Consider the following 23,781-nt stretch of genomic DNA (forward strand, 5'->3'; position numbering starts at 1 on the left):
AAGGTGAAACAATGTGAATGAATTATCTTCACCTGTCTTAGCTGTGGAACCGTAGCTCTTAGGTCTTTATGATATTTTGTTTTACTCTTTGTGGGCCATATATATGTTTGGCAGCTACACCTGTCTTTGAATTTATTTTCATGTTTTAGTGGCCAGTTTGAGTTTTTAGGATTAGGTCATCAGTCACTATACATGTAGGACAATGATATTTGGTATGTTGGTTATGAGGAATGTAGGTCTTCTAACAATTTTCATGTCCCCATTGGATCTTTTTCAAGCTCCAGAGGACAAGTTAAGTTTTCAGAATCATGTATTTTTCTCATTGAACTATACATGGAAGGTCCACAATATTTTGGTTGGTTTTCAAGGATTGAGGGGTATTTATCACTCTTATTATAAATTATAATGTAACTATGATTATCATTTCAGCTGGAGCAGAGAAGATGCCAATGGTAAGAGGAGAAGAAAATGGTGGAAGACTGGTATTTATGTATGAACCAAAGGCTTGCTTTGTAAGTAATATGATTTAGGGAAAACTTGTATTTATGTATGAATAAAGGCAACAGTAGTATACCGCTGTTCAAAACTCATAAATCTATGGACAAAAAACAAAATCAGGGTAACAAACTAAAACTGAGGGAAACACATTACATAAATACATAAAGACTGGTATTTATGTATGAACCAAAGGCTTGTTTTGTAAGTAATAGGATTTAAGGAAGACTTGTATTTATGTATGAACCAAAAGCTTGTTTTGTAAGTGATAGGATTTAGGGAAGACTGGTATTTATGTATGAACCAAAGGCTTGTTTTGTAAGTGATAGGATTTAGTAAAATGGTGGAAGACTTGTATTTATGTATGAACCAAAGGCTTGTTTTGTAACGAATATGATTAAGGGAAGACCTTTATTTATGTATGAATCAAAGGCTTGTTTTGTAAGTGATAGGATTTAGTAAAATGGTGGAAGACTGGTATTTATGTATGAACCAAAGGCTTGTTTTGTAACTAATATGATTAAGGGAAGACTGGTATTTATGTATGAACCAAAGGCTTGTTTTGTAAGTGATAAGTGATAGGATTAAGGGAAGAATCGTATTTATGTATGAACCAAAGGCTTGTTTTGTAAGTAATAGGATTTAGTAAAATGTTATTAATAAATAATGAAACAAAAAATATTGGAAATATCAAGCATGAAATGGATTCAACAATTAAAAGCAACTTTTAGAAGTCTGCATTATTAATTATAGATCTTTATGAGATACGAATTATCATTGATTACATTTTACAAACCATGAAATGTTTAATATTCATGTTGCCAAGGTTTAGTTTTCAGTAAGACTGATTTGTATTGGAATATTTACCAAATAAAAATCCCTTGGTTTGATGTATGATTAAACAGAATAGATTAACAAACTTCATATCTATTGAAGTAAAGACATATGTATCAATTTCATGCACACAACATATGATTGTAAAAGAACCCTCATTTAACAACAGATACCTTTTGAGATCAATTGGTTGAGAAAAACTTGATTGAAACCATGAAAACTCAAAACACAGTTCAATTAGGCTCTTATTTTTAGGTGCTCAAAACATTATTTTAGGCATTATCCCATTTATATGATTACAACTGAAAGTCTATTAATCAATAAGTTATAATGCATTCAATTATTTTGATTTACAGTTTATGAGATCAAGAGTGAATGGATGTCGGACAGGACCAGAAAAAGTGACATGTAACCTGAAATCTCCTGAGGATAAAACACTTCTTTTTGATTCGAGATTTGAAAGTGGAAATCTTGCCAGGGCAGTTCAAACGTAAGGAGAATAAATCAAAGCAAATAATTGTCCACGAATTACTGTCAGAAAAAAATGCAGCATTCCCATTTACCTATTGGAATTAAATGATGGTTTTATATCGTGAAAAGTAAAAATTACACTATGAAATGTATGCGTCTGAATCACTTTTCTGGATTTACCTTCATCAGGTATGCTAAAAACAAAGATGTATAAGTACAGAATCACATCTACAGCTATATAACCAAAAGTCCATATAAGTGTTTAGGGTATGTAAATGTATACAGACATATACATACAAGTATAATGTTTAGAAACAGAAAAAAAGTAATATATCCTGTAAGATTTTATGATGTATTAGGGAAGACTCATGATCTATTTCTTATTAAAGGTCTTCATGGCCCACATTACCCATAAAAAAGTAATGAGTTTGTGAAGCAGTGGTAATGAGGTACAGTTACATGCATTTTTGGTCAGCACTTGACTTAAAGTAAAGGCTACAATTTCTTTCCACAATGCCAACCATATGAAACAGTATAATCCAATTCAAAATTTTATTGAAAAGAATTGTACAAAAAAAAGTAATTGAACAGTTTGTGAACAAAAATATATATATATTAAACATATGAGAACTTTATGATAATTTCATTTTTTTCAGGTCTGAAACAGATTATGAATGTTGGCTGAGATATGATTTATACACAACAAAAAATACACAGTGGTTTTATTTTAGAGTAGCAAACACAAGGCCTAATGTAACATATAGATTTACTATAGTCAATTTTATGAAGGTAGGTTTGATATAGTTTTGCCAGTTTCTCCATATTAAAGTCTTGATAGGAAACAGGCAAATCATAGGTTTCAATAAAGATATGAGTCCTATAGAAAAATAATCATGATCTCCAAAATAGTATTATAATCTTTTCTGGTCTGTGTGTCCGTTTGTTTGTCTGTCATTTCGTCCATCGTCCTGCTTCGGGTTAAAGTTTTTGGTCAAGGTAGTTTTTGATGAAGTTGAATTCCAATCAACTTGAAACTTAGTTAACATGTTCCCTATGATATGATCTTTCTAATTTTAATGCCAAATTAGAGATTTAATCCCATTTTCACAGTCCACTGAACAAAGAAAATAAAAGTGCAGATGGGGCATCTGTGTGCTATGGACACATTCTTGTTATTTACAACTTTACCCTTTCTTTAAAGTAAGAAGAAGGGAAGGTATATTGGAGGTGCAGAATCAGCAAATCTATTTAAATTGCATCCCCACCCCCAAAACACACATTTTAATGATAGCAAATATACTTTACTACTACTTGTATTCCACTTTTGGGATGGGGGGTTGAACCAAATTTAAGTCCAACCAAACCTCCCTATTGTTTGATGGTCATTTTAAGTTTAAGTTCATGAATGCACCTTAGAGGAAACCTACCCAATTAAACCAGAGGTTACTGTGTATTATAACATTCTGCAGAACATGAATTGCACCTGCTAAAGAATCTATTTTTTGAGAGCTTGATTAGCATTCCTTCCCCCACCAACTCCCATCACAAAAATTTCCTCATTTATACCGAACAAGGTGGATTTATCATTAAAAATCCATACAGCCAAGTAGGCACCACTAAGCAAATATACGAGTTGTTGTAAAGGTATTTGTACTTGCAGACATCCTTCATACTTCAAAACATGATTGCCACAAAAGGTACAATGGTTCAGTTTTTCCCATTCAATGTTTGTTTATCCATATGAATGTTCTAGAGCCAGATTTAAAGTACAATATTTACAAAGAATTTTCTGATTTCAGCCTGACAGTTTATATAACTATGGTATGAGACCATTAATGTACAGTGAGAAGAATGCTCAAGGCAAGAAGATAGGATGGATACGATGTGGGGCAGAAATTAAATACTACAAAAATAATTTAAAGTGAGTTATAACATGGTTAAAGTTCCTTCTATTAAATCGAAATTTATCTATTAATGATAGAGATATGGTTAAACAAAAGTTAGACAGCACCCACCAAAAATACTTAAATAGTAGCTACAATAGACTTCAGGTGTTGCCATACAATCTTCAAGAATTCAAAAGCTGTGTAGGGCCTTAATAAATATATTGTTTGTTTCTCCAATCTAGACCCTGCCAAGCCAGGTGTGGGTAGGTAGGTAGGGATATTATTTTATTTTTTGCAAAAAGCTCGAACAATATTGGCCAATTCAGCAAGCCTGAAATCGAAAATGAATAAAATAGTATTTGACTTAGTTTTGGCAATGAAATTTTGTGAGTCTGACTGTTTTTTCAGGGTTGGTCAGGATTGGTGAAACAAACAATATTTTATTTTAGGCCTAGTTGTCTCATTATCATCAGTATTCTTTCTTTTTTTAATGATTTGAACAGAGACGATAAAAAATCTGTCATCCACACAAAATTGTTAAGAGAAGCAGAATAATAACACGATTCTTGTTTCTGGACAGGCAAACTTTAACATACCTTATGAAAATAAAAATAAATGATACAATTACCTAAGAGACAGCAGATACCAAATGGCATGAATGTAAACAACTTTCAATTTACATTAAAACTTAATTCAGTGTTACTTAAAGCCGAAATCATGTATTTGTTATAAACCTTTTTTTCAAACTACTTAGTTTAGTTTCAATTCAATAAAGAGCTAAAAAAGAGTTGATATTAATAATACTTAGGGGTATATAGTCAGTTGATTCGGTTGACAATTAATACATGTATGACCACTTGAACTTATAAATAATTTTGGGTGTAATGATCTATTTTAGGTATCAATCAGGTAGAGGAGAAAAGCCATTCTATTCATTAACATGGACTGTACAGTTTCCAAATAGTCATGACACAGTTTATTTTGCACATTGTTTTCCATATACATACACAGATTTACAGGTATTTATATAGCTTTTGCTGTTTTTGTTATAGAAACAAACAAAAAAATAGTTGAATTTATGTATTGCAAACAAAGCAGGAGAGGAAAATGTTTTATGGTCCAGAAATTAGGACTCATTTTAAAGTGTGCATACGTGATCTTAAACTTGCCAAACATGATTTTAGACAAAGATGTTCAGAAACCTAAATAAATGTATATTTTATCAAATTTCTGTATTTTCTTTGTTATGTTTCAACTAAAAGTATGTGTAAACAAAAGAAACAGCTAAAAAAAATTGTGATGTAAAACATGATAATGTATTAAAGTTTATTCTTGGCTGTACACTCTTTTCACAAACCTTAACATACTTTCTTTGTGAAATTTTGCTCACATGAAGTGAATGCTGTTAAAGACCAATGCACATACCAAAAAATAAAGTTTGAAGAGCCATGCATATATTTTAAACCAGAAAAAATCATTTTGCCATATAAAAATCCTTTTTGCTTGAAACTTGCTTTGTCATGGTGTCAATGATTCATAATTTTTTTTTTTCTTGTTTCAGGATTATTTGTTAGACTGCTCAAATGATCCTATAAAGTCAAAGATATGCAAACAGAGAGTTTTATGTAGAACATTAGCAGGAAATCTAGTCTATGTACTCACAATTACCTCCCCTTCACAAGCACCAGAAGATATCAAGGTAAATATAATGACAGGACTGTTAGACTTAAGTCAATGTGCTGTCTTCCCCCTTAATAAACACCCAATAGCTAAAATTATACCTCAACTATATATTGTATGGAAACTGCATACATACAGACAGGTCCTTAAGAAAACAGATATATCGAATTGCATATAAAAGAGAACAGTTTACCAATAGTAAAGTTGTTTGAATTACGTTCAGTAGGAATTTAGCTTGTTCACATTTTGACAGCTCATGAAAGGAGCAGGTCCAGTAAGACACCTTTTTGGCCCCAAAATATAGCAGTCTTACAAAATTGTTAAAATGTATACTTTTAGTTATTTATTGGACAGTAGAATGCTTCTGCTACATAAATATGGGCTGTTTTTGACAATACTATGTACATATATCGAGTACTAACACCATTAAGTAATGCTAAATAACTGAAATCTTCACAAATCTAGCATTTTGGTTAAATTTTAGACGGTTTCCGTGTAAAATGGAAGTGGCCGCATTCGTGTTCATCCAAAATATTTAAATGTAAGTTGTATTTGATGATAATACATAACATATATAAAGGTTGAGGATGAACATGGATGCGGCCACTTTCATTTTTGACAAAAACCATCTTACTAGTGACATTTTTCAGCATATTTGGTAGATTTTTCATATTTGAGCTTGAATGGGAACGATTTTAATGACTAAATTAGTTAAAATCTTTCACATAAATTAATTGAATCAAACTGATAGACACTTAAGTGATTAAAAAGAGGTCAACATCTTTCGTCAGATAAACCTGAAATTTGAGGCCAAAATCGGTCCTTACCGGACCTACTCCATTGTCATATAGGTAAAATATTCATGGTTTATTTATTTATATTAAAAAATTCATAAAACTAGAAAGCTATAGTTATAGGGACAAAATTGACATTTGAAAAAAAAGTTAAAGTTTATGTGAAAACCTCTTCAATCAATTATTTTATTCAACATTTAATATTTTTCAGCACAAAAAGGCGGTTGTGATAACTTCTCGTGTTCACCCTGGTGAATGCAATGCCAGTTGGATGATGAAAGGCTTCCTAGATTATCTTACAGGCAACTCTGCTGATGCCAAGGTTTGTTGAAATAGAATGTTAGCTTTGAAAAAAAGATACATACTTGTATTTGTCACAATACAAAACAATTATGAGAGAATTAGTAAAAACTACTTGAACAGTTGCTTAAATAACAGAATGAAATTTGATTTAATGTCACAAATAAACATTAAAAAAGCAGTAGCCAACACTTATTCGTTTTAGAGTTTCATGAATTTTGAACTGCTAGGGTTTGATTTAATGGAAAAAGATGAGAGATTGAGCTTAAATGATAAAGTAATCCGAAATAGTCATATGAAATATTAGGTGCAGAGCTTATATACAATTTATGTGTGTCAACTCACCTGCAATTAGATCATTATTCCACTCCATGAATGATTTTTAGATGGAAGTAAGAAATTACCAAACAATTGTGTTGAATATTATAATGTTTAAGTACTTATGCCAATGTTTATTCCAGCTTTTGAGAGATACATTCATATTCAAAATAGTGCCAATGTTGAACCCAGATGGTGTGATAGTAGGAAATTATAGGTGTTCCTTAGCAGGGAGAGACTTAAATAGAAACTATAAAACAGTGTTGAAAGATGCTTATCCTTCTGTGTGGCATACAAAAAATATGATTAGAAGGTTTGTACTGGTATTCATAAAAAGATAAATTCATGTTTTATTTATAGTTAAAATATGTGCTGTTAAATCACATAAATTATAAAGGGGAGACAATTCAAAGTGAAATTCAGTTTTCTCTAAATTTCCCAGAAATAAACAAAAAGAGTTATTTTTTTGTATGCTTTATCCAAAACTATGTTCAGATGCATTATTTTGTTATGTTAAAGCAATTGCTGGTAATGATGTTCAATTTGTATGACTTTTAGCATTTCAAGTTCATATAATGACTTTGTTAAAAGAAAAGGGTATTTGCTATCCATTTATTTATTGGTTATTGCATGAATATTTATTTTCCTTTTTTCTGCTACTTTGGGGATGTGTACTTATTTTATATATATATTTGTTTATATTTAGTTTATATTTAATGTATTTTTCTTTCCAGATTACTTCAAGAAAGGGAGATAATAGTTTACTGTGATTTACATGGTCATAGTAGAAAACAAAATGTGTTCATATATGGTTGTGAGAATCGATATTCTCCAGACAAGAGGTTGAAAGAAAGGGTGTTTCCTAGTATGCTAAATAAAAATGCACCTGATAAGGTAAATAGAATGGTAAAGTATTCCATATATGAGAAATGATGATCAAACTTATTTAGATATTTGGACAAATATTTATTGAAAGTTGCATTTTAAAATAACTGCAGAAATTAATACTGTGTTTTCTTTTCATGAATAAATGAAAAACGTATTTAAATGGTCAAACATTTGTGTATTTTTTAACAGGATGTTTCAAACTCTCAATATTCAAATTTGTTGTTTTAAAAACCTATATTGCTAAGTCAATAATATCCTAAAGTCACCATCATGTAAAATATGGCACCAGGTTTGAAAAATTTTAAACTATCAATTTTTTCATTGGAAATGACATTTTTAACTTAGTGCAACCTAAAACATTGAAAAAGACACTACTTTCCTACCTTTTATTGTGACTGCATTGTACAATCCTAACCTCATCGCATAAGGGCTGGAGTTTACAGAATAGAAAAATCGGGCAAAATAAAATTGAAAAAAAACCCAAAACAATGAAAAATGGCACAAAAAAGAATACATAAAACAAAGCTCTCAACCAGACCCTATGTAAATATACATGTTATGGTAACACTAAATCTTAATAGTTTATTTGATATTACCAAGATAATTGATTAACGATTTCATTTCAGTTCCATTTTGAGTCGTGTAAGTTTAAGGTACAGAAGAGTAAGGATGGGACAGGAAGGATAGTCATGTGGAATATGGGTATTCTAAATAGCTATACAATGGAGGTAAATTGTTTATACTTTTCACATACTTATTAAAGTAAGGAGATGGGGTATGATTGCCTTTAGCCAACTTTCCATCAGAGATCATCACCTTACGGCCTTCATCAATGAGCATAATCCATACTGTATTACATTTTACTATGGAAAATCAACTATCGTTATACTCGAGATAGAAACTGAGTTCATACAACTTGACAGTACTGACCATGTTTAAATTGTATTTTGTTGATTATCCATTTTGTTAATTTGGTGAATAAGAATGCAGAAACAATTTTGAGACTTTGTTAAACTCAAAAAAATATCGTAAGTAAAATTTCTTGCAATTATTATTGTGCTAGTGTTTAGGAATATTGTTGTTTGATACCATTCTATTTTGTAGGATTAACAAATATTCCTCATTTAGATTTTCTAAAATATTTTATGTCAGCAGCTATTTTAGGGTTATTTCCGCCTTCTTTTTCTGTTGTTTGTTTATAAGTGTGAAACATCTTGTTCTACTAGAATTTAAGGCATGCACAGATTGTTCCGAAAACATTCAAAATTAGATAGATATTCTGATGGTAGCAGTATAACTTTGTGATTTTGTTTTACAGGCCACTTTCTGTGGGTCCACCATGGGCAAGATGAAGGGATACCATTTCAGTATGTCAGATTATGAATCGTTAGGTTTCCATTTCTGTGATACATTGTTAGACTACTGTGACCCTGACAAAACAAAGGTATAATTCTACTGTAAACCAAAAGTCATATGTGTGATCATGTGATGTGTGCATTTTCATCTACTGTATAACTATATTCTGTTTGTCTCATAAGCATATGATTTTTAAATTGAAGAGTTTAAGAATTAATTGACACAGTTATACTTCAATAATATTATTATATTTATAATCTTTTTTTATGGCCCAGCAAAGAAGCTATCGGTGCCATATAGTTTTACCCCTGTCCATAATTCCGTCATTTCGTAATTCTGTCATTCCGTCATTCCGCAACAAACCAATATACAGAGTGTTTTTCTAAACGCCTTCAGATATTGGACTGATTTTTTGTATGTGAGTTAACCAGAATGAGTTACAGATCAAGTTTAAGTTTCGTTCTGCTCCGCTAATATTTGCCGAAATTACAGACTTTGGACTTTGATAAATTGTGGAAAATCACAGTTATACAGACTTTTCTTTCAAAATGTTTTCAGATATTGGGCTGATATTTGGTATGTGAGTTAACTATGACGAGTTACAGCTCAAGTTTAAGTTTAGTTCTGCTCCTCTAATATTTGCAGAAATTACGGCCTTTGGACTTTGAAAAATTGTTGAAAATCACAGTTATACAGACTCTTTTTCGAAATGCTTTTAGATATTGGGCTGATATTTGGTATGTGAGTTAACTATGACGAGTTACAGCTCAAGTTTAAGTTTAGTTCTGCTTTGCTATTTTTTGCCAAAATTGAGGGTTTACAACTTGGGAAAATTGTTGAAAATCACAGTTATACAGACTTTTTCTATACGCCTTCAGATTTTGAGCTGATTTTTGGTATGTGAGACTACCATCATGTTGGTGTCTAAAATTATTGTGTTATTGAAATTGCAGATTTTTCAACTTTTGGTGACGGGGCCATTCATGTCGTTTTGACACATCTTGTTTATATTTGAATTTACATTTAATGATATAGATAGCAGTTTTTTTTTATTATCTATATATCTAATTAACTATTAACCTCTTTTTCTTTTTTCACAGTTTGTCATAACGTTTTAATAGTTTTTTTTATTTAAATTTTACATATATTGGTATAAATAGCAGGTTTTTTCTACATATAATCCCATTAACTATTAACCTATTTTTCTTTTTTTCACAGTCAATTATTACAGTTAGTTGTATTTATTAACTTATAAAATGATGAATGATGATTTAATAATGTATTCTATTTTTGCCTTGGTGCTGGCTTTTTAACATTGTATGGTAATTATAAATCCACCATAGCATGCCTATGAATTTCTCACTACACTCCAAGCTGTAAACAGAAAAACTCCAGTACAAATTCTACTTTATTTAAAGCCACACTATTCAGATTTATTTAGGTTTATTCTAAAATAGTTTTTTATCCCAGTTTTGATTTGATTTGATTTGATTAATTGGTGTTTAACGCCACTTTCAACACTATTGTTCTATTTTGTGTTGGTCAGTTCTTTTTACAATCAGTATAGGGAGCCAAAGTGCCCAGAAAGAACAGCAAAAAACCTTTTGGAAGGAAAATTGATAATCATTCTCAATTAAGATTGGAGTTGAGTGCACCTGTTCAGTGCATGATTTTAACTCCCAGTTTTGATTAGAAAAATTACATGTTAATAAGTTTTATAAAAAATGATTTTCAAAGAACAAGTCTGAATTTTGTGGTTTTAATATTTTCATTTAGTTTTATTTAAGATCCATATTTTTTAAGAATACAAAATTTGTAATTATGGTAAAACTTTACTAGGTCTTGTTTTTATAAATGGATATTTTACATTAGTTTTAAATGTTTTTATGTAAATTGAATGCACAGTTGCTTAAATCCTCACAATATTATGTTTTTTTTTAAATATTTTTTTTATATAATTTATGCTTCAGTATAAAGTTATTGTGATTCAAAATAAGTATGTTGGCTTCCTGTAAAACAAATACAAGCTTTATTTTTGTTGAAAAACAAACAAATTTTCCCAAATGTGCTTTTTATTTGAATTCTCTCTCCAAGATTTAAAATTCTGTTTTACAGAAAGATTTAAAAACAAATTACTATTTCAGGGTGGATGTAGTAGTATAACTTACATTGAAGTTTCAGGAAACTCTTTTCTTTGATATGATATCTTCATATGTGTTGAAAATATTACAATGCATCAATTTTAAATTTTATACCAAATTTAATTTGTGTAGAAAATGAATTCATGTACTCATAGTATTAGTTAACCTCAACAAAGATGAAGCAAGGATACCTTGGCATCACATCTGTGTAGGTCTAGGCATACAAGGCATGCACAAATAACTGACCTTGTTCTATTAGATGAAGGTCATGTAAAAGTTGGATATTCTGTGATTCATTTTTGTCTTGACTGCTGCACCAAAGAAGAGTAAAGCAGGATTCCACAGAAAGGAGTCCATGTTGACCTATATAATTACCCCACTCTAGGAGTTACACTAAATTGCATTCACCTTGTATATCTTATTCTCCATTCATTTGGTCAACTAATGTGTGTTCACACACTTTTCTCCATTATATTAATGAACAGAATGTCTCTACTTTGGCAATAAGAAGCTTTACAATGAAGAGTTTTGTAACCAACTTTATAGATCTGTCTGACTCCTTCCTGTTGGCTGACTGTTAAAATTTTCAATATGTTGAATGACCTTAAACATTATATAGAGAATGAGTTCAATGAAAATGGGGAATGTGTCAAAAAGGCAACAACCCAATCATGGAGAAGAAAAGAGCACAAGGCCACCAATGGGTCTTCAACACCGTTGGAAAATCCTGCACCCAGAGACACACTTCAACTTTTGTCATACAATTGCTGTCCTTATGAAAAGAACAACAGCAGCTTGACAAATGAGTAATAAGATATAACCATGTATTTGTCAGACACATTTTTATGGAAATCATTTGATACTTTAGTGACCTTTTTGCTTCTTTATAAAGTCCAAAACTGATAAGTTAAAAAAATTATCATTTTACCAGCATGCAAAAGGTTGATTAAAATTGAACCAAATACCTGCTTTGCTTCCTTTCCTACCCTTATTTGGTTGAAATTTAAGTCCAAGATTGCTGAATCCTTTTTTGTATTTTCACATATATACTGTGTAATGAATGTAAAATATAATATACTAACCATAGATAATTTATTAATTATCTTCCTTAGTAGTATGTAACATTTAGAGTCTTACAGGAGGAACTTTACTACTGTAAATTCAGAAATTATTGCAAGCACTAATTATTGCGATCTTGTCATTTTAGACTAAAATGCGATTTGAATTTTTGTGATATTGAGAAGAATCCTATTTAATTCATATAAAAAAAATCAAATTGCAAGTTTAAATTTTTGCGATCATGACCCTATCGCATTTTTCGCAATAATTAAAATATCGCATTAATTTCTGAATTTACAGTATCTTATACTATAAAAGATAATTTTAGTAGATATATTGTGGCAAACAAACTATTAAATTTAAATGCTTGTAGTATTAATGCACTTCAATTTTTTTGGTCAAGCCATTTTAAGTCGTCTGCTTGCATAGTTAAAGGAAAGTAGCATTTGAATGAATAACAAAAAACAGTAGACTATTGATTGTTTGCAGTAGCCTTTTAGGGGTATAGATTGTTTAGTTAGGCAGGGTTTGAATACAACAAAGTTTTAAGAGGGAAAGAAAGAATTATACTAGGGGAAAGTACTGGTATTGGTAAAAAACACCAAAAAAAAAATGTTTAAATACACCTATAAACATAATGGGCAAAACAAATTTAAAATGAAATCATCAGCTGAAAAAGTAGAAAAAATCAGTTAAATCCTTACTAAACAAATAACTATTTTGATACTGTTATTATGAATTTTGTGAACAATCATTTAAGATTTTTGTCTGTATATTTAGGTAGGCAATGTAATGTTAGAATTGGAGGAGAGAATGAAGAGGGATATCATGACCCGGTTACAGAGACATGGTATCACAGATATTAACAGTGCTGATATAGATCTTAGTGATGAATATGATTCCTCTCTTGAGTCAAGGTAAAAATATAAATGTTAACAAAACACCTTTTCTAAAGCTAGAGCATTTTTGTAAACACAGACATGTTGAGACTGCTTACAAACGTTAAACACATCTTAAGCTATGGAAATTTAACCATGAAGTGACATTAATTTTATTTTTGAGTTTAAACAGTATAATTACCGAGAGGCAGATTAGGGGTGGGGAGGGGTAGTATCATGGGCCCCTCATGGAGCTACATATGGTTAATGCAAAGACTTTTCATAGTTTTACAAATGTGTCAAGTTTGGAAGACCCTCTTTTTTCGAGCCTTCGACTTTAGTCGAAAAAGCAAGACTAAGCGATCCTACATTCTGTTGTCGTCGGCGGCGGCGTCCACAAATATTCACTCTGTGGTTAAAGTTTTTGAAATTTTAATAACTTTCTTAACCTATACTGAATTTCTACCAAACTTGAACAGAAGCTTGTTTATGATCATAAGAAAGTATCCAGAAGTAAATTTTGTAAAAATAAAATTCTATTTTTTCCATATTTTACTTATAAATGGACTTAGTTTTTCTGCAAGGAAACATTACATTCACTCTGTGGTTAAAGTTTTTAAAATTTTAATAACTTTCATAAACTATCCTTCATTTGTACCATACATGGACAGAAGCTTGTTTATGATCATAAGATAGTATCAAGAAGAAAATTTTGTAAAAATAAATTTCCACTTTTCCGTATTTTACTTATAAATGGACTTAATTTTTTTGCCAGAAACAAAACATTCACTCTGTGGTTTAAGTTTTTAAATTTTTATAATGTTCTTAAACTATCCTGGATTTCTACCAAACTTAGACAAAAGCTTGTTTCTGATCATAAGATATTATTCAGAAGTAAATTTTTTTTTTTTTTAAATCACTTTTTCCGTATTTTACTTATAAATGGACTTAGTTTTTGTCGAGCCTTCGACTTTAGTCGAAAAAGCGAGACATAGCGATCCTACATTCCGTCGGCGTCGGCGTCGTCGTCGTCGGCGGCGTCCACAAATATTCACTCTGTGGTTAAAGTTTTTGAAATTTTAATAACTTTCTTAAACTATCCTTGAATTGTACGAAACTTGGACAGAAGCTTGTTTATGTTCATAAGATAGTATCCAGAAGTAAATTTTGTAAAAATAAAATTCCATTTTTTCCGTATTTTACTTATAAATGGACTTAGTTTTTTTCTGCCAGGAAACATTACATTCACTCTGTGGTTAAAGTTTTTAAAATTTTAATAACTTTCTTAAACTATCCTGGAAATGTACAAAACTTGGCCAGAAGCTTGTTTATGATCAGGAGATAGTATCCAGAAGTAAATTTTGTAAAAATAAAATTCCATTTTTTCCGTATTTTACTTATAAATGGACTTAGTTTTTTCTGCCAGGAAACATTACATTCACTCTGTGGTTAAAGTTTTTAAAATTTTAATAACTTTCTTAAACTATCCTGGAATTGTAAGAAACTTGGCCAGAAGCTTGTTTATGATCAGGAGATAGTATCCAGAAGTAAATTTTGTAAAATTCCATTTTTCCCGTATTTTACTTATAAATGGACTTAGTTTTTCTTCCAGTTAACATTACATACAGTCTGCAGTTAAAGTATTTAAAACATTTTTAAGATTCTTAAACTAGCCTGGATTTTTACCAAACTTGGACAGAAGCTTCTCACAATCAAAAGATAGTATCGAGAGGAATAATTTTATTGATTTTTTTCATCATTTTTGATGAGTGTTTGATTAACAGCAAAAGTAGGCGAGACACTGGGTTCCGCGGAACCCTTACAAATTTTTCTTCCAGTTAACATTACATAGAGTCTGCAGTTAAAGTTTATAAAACATTTATTAGATTCATAAACTATCCTGGATTTTTTACCAAACTTGGAAGCTTCTTTTAATCAAAAGACAGTATCGAGAGGGAAATTTTTATTGATGTTTTTCCTCATTTTTGTTGAGTCTGCATTAACAGCAAAAGTAGGCGAGACACTGGGTTCCGTGGAACCCTTACAAATTTTTTCAAAATCCTGGATCCACATCTGCATTACCCATAGATCTTTTGATGGTGAATCTACAAATTAAATTGCTGATATGAAAGTGGAAGTAGGCAAACAAAATGTGTTGCCTGTTTTGTATTTATGTCAATAAAAATTAAATGTAAGTCTCATAAGGTCAATTTTAGTATTGATAATTAGTATATAGCTTTATCACGATAAGTAACAGTTCAAGTTTTAAATTTTGATACTTTTTTTGTCATGTTTAAAAACATTGACTTAATATTTGTTATAATGTTTACAATGACAAGTTATTGCCATGGGGGGATTAAGTGTTACCCTTGTCTGTCTGTACGTCTATGTCCCTAATTGGTTTCCATTCTCTAACTTTAGTTCGCCTCAACAAAATGTTATGAAACTTATACACTAAACTTAGTACCACAAAAGTTTGATTTTTTTTATATTTAGTTTGCTAGTTTAAACATATTTATTTATAATTGATTGGGAAACAAGTTATTGCATCTTATATTAATCCGTTTCCACTTTACGGGTGAGAGTGAAACAATTCAATGGAGAAAACAGCCTTATTTAAAACAAAAACAATTTATGATAAACAAAAAGAACCAACAGGAGTTAACAACAATCACTTAACTATAGGCTTCTGACTTCATCAGTGTTGGTTTGTATTTTATATTGCTTTTAAATGTAAACCATTACTTCTTTCAATATATGATAAAATATAAATATTTGTTTCAGTGACGGTGGTTCAGACAGTTCTGTTTCCGACGGTCCACCTGTACACTTACAGTTTCAAAGGGTAGGTAACTCAAGAGGACTATTTATATCAGCTTATATCCTGGTGTTTGTTTGTTGGTGTCTCATTAGATGAGTTATTAAATTAAACAATATTTGTATAGATATAGGATAGATGGTTTGGGCTAAGGAAGTCAATTTTACTTTACAAATAAGTGTTCTGCAATGCCTATAAATCTTTGAAGAGGTGTTTTTACTAACTTTATTCATGGTATGATGACTTGTAGATAGTTATATCTTACAAGTGTTTATAGTAGGAATATTAAGTTGTTGTAGTCAGAAGTTGCATATGCATTATTTTTTTCAAAAAAACCAACAACAACAAAAATTATTCCCTCTTCCAAGGTCACGTCTTTGTCTGAAGAAATACTGATTTTCACATAAGTTAACTTCTTCTGATGAGTTAAATAACTAGTTACTTTAAACTTTCTTCATGTTTTATCATTCATGAAATCAGCAGTTAAAAAAAAGAAGATGTGGTATGAATGCCAATGAGACAACTCTCTACAAGAGACAAAATGACACAGAAATTAACAACTATAGGTCACTGTACAGCTTAGGTCACTGTACAGCATAGTCTACTGAGGACTTATTTAACATGTTGCTAGTCTACCGGTTTTAAAGTAAACAGCAATGTATTTGAATTGTCCCAATTTTGCAGGATGCTGCACAAGTATGTAGTTCATTTTCATTTATTTATATAACATTTTTTTAAGATATACATTTGTTTATTCTCACTCTATTTCTGCACATAAATTATGTATAACCTTAATTTCTTTGACTTACAACATTTTATGAAGTTAACAAAGTTTGTCTGCACATAAAAAACCTAAAAGAACAGTAAAAAAGGCGAGGTTGTTAAATCTATAAATGAAATACCGGTATTTCAGAAAAACTTTTGTTTTTAATTTGATACTGTTTTCAAGTACATATTTTCTGGTTAATGCCAAATGACAGCATCTATCTGCAAAAACATATTTCCAGGAGAATTATGATCACCTTTGAATGGTAATCTCTTTCAAAGATGTTAAATGTTTTAACTTTGTATTCTTGTAAAAATCATTCCTGTCAACCCAAGATGACAAGATTTTCCTATTGGAAATTGAAAAACAATAGAAACAAAAATTAAAATATAACTAAATCACTATCCTACTTGAGTCCTCCAACAAATCTCAAAAATCACAGAAATTGTAATATCTTAGACTAATTGCAAATCTGCTGGTTATTGTTTTGATGTCATTCAAATCCCAGAAATTGAATTGACATATAACTAAACTCCTAAATAAAAAATAATCCCCTAATGATACTCTTTTTCATCTAATTTACATTTGTTATATATCTGAGTTCACATTTTATACTTATATGTTTATATATAACTTTCACACTACATGTATTTACTAACTGTGTTTTTGTTTTGTTTGTGCATTTTGTAAATTGTTCATTGTGAAATTTGTTTGTGTGAAAGTTTTGCATTACAAAGCATTGAAATATTAAGCAAGTTTGTTAAGATTACCTTTAGAGTATCCAAAACTCTTTATAAGAATGATCTAAATAAATTTGACATAGTTTTCAGCAGACAACTATTTTAGATAACAGTAACCTAGAAACAAACAAATGTATTTGTATATATTGCTAGTTTTGTTCTAGTAGTAAAATCATCCATCTCATTAGTTTAGTTTGTTAATCAGTCGACATCTTATTGATGTAATGACAATACATTCTTTTTTCGCCGGTGTGATGTTAAGCAAGCAATCAATCTTATTTTTATAATATAATTGTTTATAAATGGACAAAAAGCACTAAAATTGTATTCTTCTATTTTTTTTTTTGCTGCCTCTTATGATTATTGGTAAGTTTTAATATTCGAACAAGGAAATTTTATGACAGTATAGGAACACATTAGTACAATATTTCATGTTTGTATACATGTATGTTAATATTGGGAATTTAAAAAAGATAAAAGTATAACATTTTTGTAACTTTTGAATGTTTCTACAAATTTATTTAATTACTAAGAGTAGATAACTCTCCTACTATTTACTGTTCTGAAGATTATTTTATTATGATCAACAGAATTATCGAGGACATAGGCCATACTCCCAGTTATCATTATATCAGGTAGGAGAGCTGACCTGCTAGGGTCTGCAGTGGATAGCTCTTAATACAGAACATTTTAATTTGGTCAGATTTTATAGCTTTGTAATGAGCTGAATCTTGATATTTATTTGATGCTTTGTTTGTGAATTGCTTTGTTAAATGTTTATTGAAATTGCAGTTTCAGCAAGATATGTTAGGATTTACAAAAAAAAATAAACTAAAAATCAATTTTTTTTAGGAACATATCTCTTCTTGAAAGTGTGATATTGGATTGTTTGATGCATAAATCTTATCAGCTTAATAAATTGAATTGAAACTTTCTGTTTTATTGCATATAGGGGATCAATTCTTACTTTGTTAAAAAAAATAATAAAGATGTCAATTAGAATGTTTTACTTTATGAATGAACATTTTAAAAGTTGAAATAAGATGCAGTGATGTGCAATTTTTAATACCACAAAATTTAAATTCCACAGAAGTCGAAAGACTGAATTGAAAAAGGATATAACACACAATAATCAACAGTTAAGAAAGAAAGCCTGATTTTTCTGTTGAACTTATCTAGATTCTTTATTATTTTGTGCTACAATTTTTATTTGGATTTTGGAATCTATCCTCTAAGTAAATTTGCAATATAATGTTGATACAATATTTTGGTGATATTTGTTGACAGGGTTTTCCAGGACATAGACCCTATACCAGGTTGTCTATGTTTGAGGTAGGATGCTGGTCTGTGGTGTCGTAATGCTTTTAACTCGTTGCAATGTTCAGGCCTATATTGACAAACTGGCATGTGGTGCAATGTCTGATATTTAATATCATCATGCATCTCTAAAATTAAGATTTTGATATTAATTTTCAGCTTCATTTTTTAGTGACATTATAATAACTTCATCATGATATAAAAGCCATAATGAATAACACAAGCATATAATGAAATGTTCATAATGCATTACATTATTTATAATCCAACTTTTTTGCTGCTAAAATGAAAAAAAATTAAAAATTTATCAATATGAATCTTTTGCAAATCATTTAACAGTTTGACAGTGTTTTATCAACAAATAAAATTTAGGTCATAATAATTTCTAAAGTCATGTAATAGCCTAAAAGAAAAGATCAATTTCAATTTGTTATTTAGTCCTTCGATTTTAACTGCATTACCACGTCCAAAGCTTACATATTTTAGTTAAGAAAAGAAACAAACCAGTTATATGTATTTCCAAATGTCGATAGTACTACAATGCAGCAGTATGTACTGATTTATACTTTATGTATGAAACATTTAGTAGTGATAGACTAATATATTAATGTTTTATGTTCTTCAGCCGTTCAATAAAAAGAAGAAGAAATTAAAGTCAAAGAAAGAGAGAGACAGAGTGAGAAGTTCTAAGGATGATACAAAGACAAAAGAAAGACCAGCATCGGTAAGACATTGTATCTCAAATCACCTCAAAACATATACATTGTATCTCTAATCACCTCAAAACATATACATTGTATCTCTAATCACCTCAAAACATATACATTGTATCTCAAATCACCTCAAAACATATACATTTATCTCAAATCACCTCAAAACATATACATTGTATCTCAAATCACCTCAAAACATATACATTTACTATTAATTCACAAATATTTGTATGCCTTTATCGCTATGAAAGTGCTGCATACAAGTAATAGGCGAGTGTAATATTTGAAAAAGACGTCTAGTTAAGGACTTTAATGCACCCACCTAACACACGGCTAATTTTTTTTTAAATGAAAGAATAATGATTAAACTTTGATTTTTGCTCGGTCGTCACAAAATCGTACGGTGCAGTTTTTGTAAAATTGACGTTTATTTCAGAAATTAGTTGAAAATTGAATAATTACGACATGTTTTTCAAGCAAAGGAAATTAGTCTTATCTCTTCTTTTAGACAGAATAATTAAGTGAATTAGATTCTTAAAATAATGAAAAACAATATTTACAACTGTAAGTCCGCATGCTTTTGCATTCCTTCTAAATATTTGACATTTTGTACGAAAATTTTCATAATCCCGACCTTTTCGGATCTACAATTAAATTTTTATTAAATGTTTTTGCAATCTATCCGTTTTAGATCACACCAAATTACTCATCAGTTATCGTTTTTTCATTCAAGATCAAGACTTTATCTCAACATTTCTTAAAATCACGAATTTCTGTAATTTTATGATGTTGGGTAAAATCACTATAATTTCCGGAATCCCTTATCTATTTCGTTATCGTTTTTTACTCAATATATTAGTTGATTTCCGTGTACTTACTAGTGCTATTAGAGTACGATAAATCATATTTAAACGGCTCTATTTCTATCTTTAACTTCGGTGTAGCTTAAATAGATATAAAATCGTCCAAAATAAAGATCAAATCAAAGTAAAACATAGTTTTTGAGTTCTGTAGAATTCACCCCTTTCTAAATAAGGAATCGTATCGGAAAATTGTAGAAAATCTTCCGAGTCGTGTCAAATTTTCACAGTCCAGTTCACAATGAAACCCTTCCTTTGTTAAAAAGCAACAAAACTATCCATTTATTGACACAGATGCATAGTCTGTCATATATTTACTACATAGAAACTATGTAGTTAACACTTAAATGAAGATACAGTTGTATTGCCGCAGTGGGAAAACGAAAAGATGAAGTTTACAGAAGACTGGTCGATGAATATGAAAAAAATGAAAACATCCCATTTGAAAATTCAAAATATCATAAGGGTTACTATAAATATTTCAAAAGTAAGCACAACCTACCAACTTCTGTTTTGTCTGTACAAAGACTTTGTACTGCATGTACCAATTCTACCGACCAGTAGATCTTCTCATATATCAACGAGGACAGTAGATCTACAACTCATTCTGATTTGTCTGTTTGTATATTTTGAAAATGTATAAAGCCTATAAGCAAGTTACACAACTTCATAAGGTATCCTCTGAGGAGCAAACTCAAGCTGTATTGAGTGTTACTACATATATCTCCTACAATGATCTGATTTACAAAATAACTCATGATAATTTTACTATTAAATCTTTATACCATCGAGCTTGCATCGCTAAATATTTGCTACAAAATTTGAAATCAGAAATTAAAGAGCTATTTAGTTCTTAACATAAAACAGCTTTTACTAACATTTCGACGATTTAATATATATTTGCTATACAAATGTAATATGTATTTTACAACTTTTCACTACCCTGAGTGATTAGTGGATTGTAACAGGGAACATCAGGAGGAGCTTGGACTCTTGAAGGATATTGTAACAAGCCAATATTTGAAATAAATATTTAATTATGTTAAAAAAAAACAACATTTCGACGATTAAAGATGACGTGCCTGTACACAAGGAAGTATTCTGGTTAACAACTTTAATTACTTGATCAGTTAACAGGGCTTAATTTCTGCCCGAGGATCGCCGCCGAGAAAACTACACAACATATTATCAGCTTCATAGTTACATGTATACAACTTCAACAAGGCCAATGAACATCCAATATTGTATACAGTAGCTCTATAATTTTGTCTTATGCCGTAATGACGGAAAATTACCCGTTTAAAATGACTGTGATATTCGGTCTGTAAAATTTAAAGATCTGAGCAGTGACTGCGAAACTGGTTGCAAGCACTTATTGCAGCTACTTTACGGAAGCAGATATAGGGTAAAGTTGTAATCCAATCAGATGAATATCCATTATCTAAAAACATTTCACTGGATTATTCAATTGAAATTATGCCACCTGCTTTAAAAACATTTCTGTGTTGTCTTTTGGATGATGGCACATCTGCGGCAGTTAATAAAGCGTACGATATTCCTATTGACAAAGTTCTTAGATGTATGGCTTTAGTAGAATTATTATCTTTCTTATTATATAATGTATATTATCTATAAATATTTTTTTTACTCTTTTTCATTTAGGTTTATCACTACCAATGCACCGTGTTTATGGACACACCTTTGATAACTATTAACAAGTTTGACTGATCAGGAGATTAGAAACATTGAAAATGGGGCATACATTCTACATGGCATTATTTTTCTTCTGGGGGTTAAAATTTTATCCCAGACAATTTCGACCCAACTACAGAAACAATAAAAGATCTCCGTATGACTTTGGTTGGCTAAAAGGCAACATCGGTCCGGTATGATGTCATCCAACTTTCTACAAGATTTGATCTGTTCACGCATTGGTATAGGTATAGGGGGAGGGTTGAGATTTCCAAAAACATGTTTAACACCGCCGCAATTTTGCGCCTGTCCCAAGTCAGGAGCATCGTGCCTTTCTTAGTTTTGTATGATTTTTTATTTTAACTTCTTGAGTATATTTCGAAGCTTAGTATGACGTCCATTATCATTTCAAAGTAGTACATTTTTGTTTAGGGGCCAGCTGAAGAACGCTTCCGGGTTTGGGAGTTTCTTGCTGCATTGACGACCATTTTTGCCTGCTTTTTAGTGGGTTGGTGTCTCTTTGACAAATCCCTCATGTCTATTCCAAATTTTTAATTCAATCTGTATATAGTAGATCTTGTGTCCGCTTTGAGCAAAACCTCTGCTGTACTGATATATGCCCATGCCAAGGAAGTTGTCTTTGTATGGATATATTGACCGATAAGAATGATGAGATTACAAGTTAAAATGAAGGTATAATTAGTTATCAAAAGTACCAGGATTATAATTTTATACGCCAGACGCGCGTTTCGTCTACATAAGACTCATCAGTGACGCTCAGATCAAAATAGTTAAAAAGCCAAATAAATACAAAGTTGAAGAGCATTGAGGATCCAAAATTCCAAAAAGTTGTGCCAAATACGGCTAAGGTAATCTACTCCTGGGGTAAGAAAATCCTTAATATTTCGAAAAATTCAAAGTTTTGTAAACAGAAAATTTATAAAAATGACCATATAATTGATATTCATGTCAACACAGAAGTGTTAACTACTAAATAAAGAATTTATTATTATTATTATTATTATTATAGTGGTGTAAATAGTTATCAAAAGTACCAGGATTATAATTTTATACGCAAGACGCGCGTTTCGTCTACATAAGACTCATCAGTGACGCTCAGATCAAAATAGTTAAAAAGCCAAATAAATACAAAGTTGAAGAGCATTGAGGATCCAAAATTCCAAAAAGTTGTGTCAAATACGGCTAAGGTATCTAATATTCCGATATCGCAATATTCCGACACCTAAATGGTCCAACATCCCATTGGTCCGACGTTTCGATCACGGGATTTTAACATTAGAAAGCCAAATAAAAGGTTCAATATTAGGATAGCCTTGTCCTCCGTTTGAAGCGGTGAAACAAGATAAAAAAAAAAAACGTAATACTTAGTGCCAAAGTAGCCGAACGTCATCACTAGTGTAATATTTAAAAAGAGTACAAACTACTTTGTCAAGTGTTGTTTGATTAATTATATATCTCAAGATACACGGCGGCCGACTGAAGTAAAATCAAACACATTTTGACGTACAATGAGTGATCATATTTTCCTTTTGATGTTTTATATTAAAATTGTCAATTTGTTGATATAAATATACCAGTAGCACTTTACTCATTTTAGTTATGTTTGTTAGTACTCTTATCATATCTGATTGAGTGATGTATGAGTTGTTAATGTCTGTGTCATTTTGGTCTTTTGTGGATAGTTGTCTCATTGGCAATCATACCACATCTTCTTTTTTATATATCAACATATTGCAACATATATAAAAGAAAAT

The 23,781-nt window shown here is 30.5% G+C and overlaps 1 protein-coding gene across 13 annotated transcripts in view; it reads left to right on the forward strand.

Moving 5' to 3' along the window:
- The window catches only part of LOC139481149 (cytosolic carboxypeptidase 2-like), a 111,593-nt gene that overhangs the window by 42,529 nt on the left and 45,283 nt on the right, over positions 1 to 23,781 (forward strand). For 9 of the 13 annotated variants that reach the window (XM_071264274.1, XM_071264270.1, XM_071264273.1 and 6 more), the window contains 16 exons: positions 430 to 512; positions 1,686 to 1,819; positions 2,457 to 2,589; positions 3,600 to 3,721; positions 4,585 to 4,705; positions 5,248 to 5,385; positions 6,372 to 6,482; positions 6,922 to 7,091; positions 7,513 to 7,672; positions 8,293 to 8,394; positions 8,985 to 9,110; positions 13,003 to 13,139; positions 15,885 to 15,945; positions 18,015 to 18,059; positions 18,712 to 18,756; positions 19,367 to 19,465. In XM_071264274.1, coding sequence (XP_071120375.1) covers positions 430 to 512; positions 1,686 to 1,819; positions 2,457 to 2,589; positions 3,600 to 3,721; positions 4,585 to 4,705; positions 5,248 to 5,385; positions 6,372 to 6,482; positions 6,922 to 7,091; positions 7,513 to 7,672; positions 8,293 to 8,394; positions 8,985 to 9,110; positions 13,003 to 13,139; positions 15,885 to 15,945; positions 18,015 to 18,059; positions 18,712 to 18,756; positions 19,367 to 19,465 — 1,787 coding nt within the window. The remainder of the gene's footprint in view (positions 1 to 429; positions 513 to 1,685; positions 1,820 to 2,456; positions 2,590 to 3,599; positions 3,722 to 4,584; positions 4,706 to 5,247; positions 5,386 to 6,371; positions 6,483 to 6,921; positions 7,092 to 7,512; positions 7,673 to 8,292; positions 8,395 to 8,984; positions 9,111 to 13,002; positions 13,140 to 15,884; positions 15,946 to 18,014; positions 18,060 to 18,711; positions 18,757 to 19,366; positions 19,466 to 23,781) is intronic. The other 4 variants (XM_071264282.1, XM_071264277.1, XM_071264280.1 and 1 more) reach the window with 1 other exon arrangement.

This window comes from Mytilus edulis, chromosome 7 (genome assembly GCF_963676685.1).
Source record: "Mytilus edulis chromosome 7, xbMytEdul2.2, whole genome shotgun sequence".
NCBI lineage: Eukaryota > Metazoa > Mollusca > Bivalvia > Mytilida > Mytilidae > Mytilus > Mytilus edulis.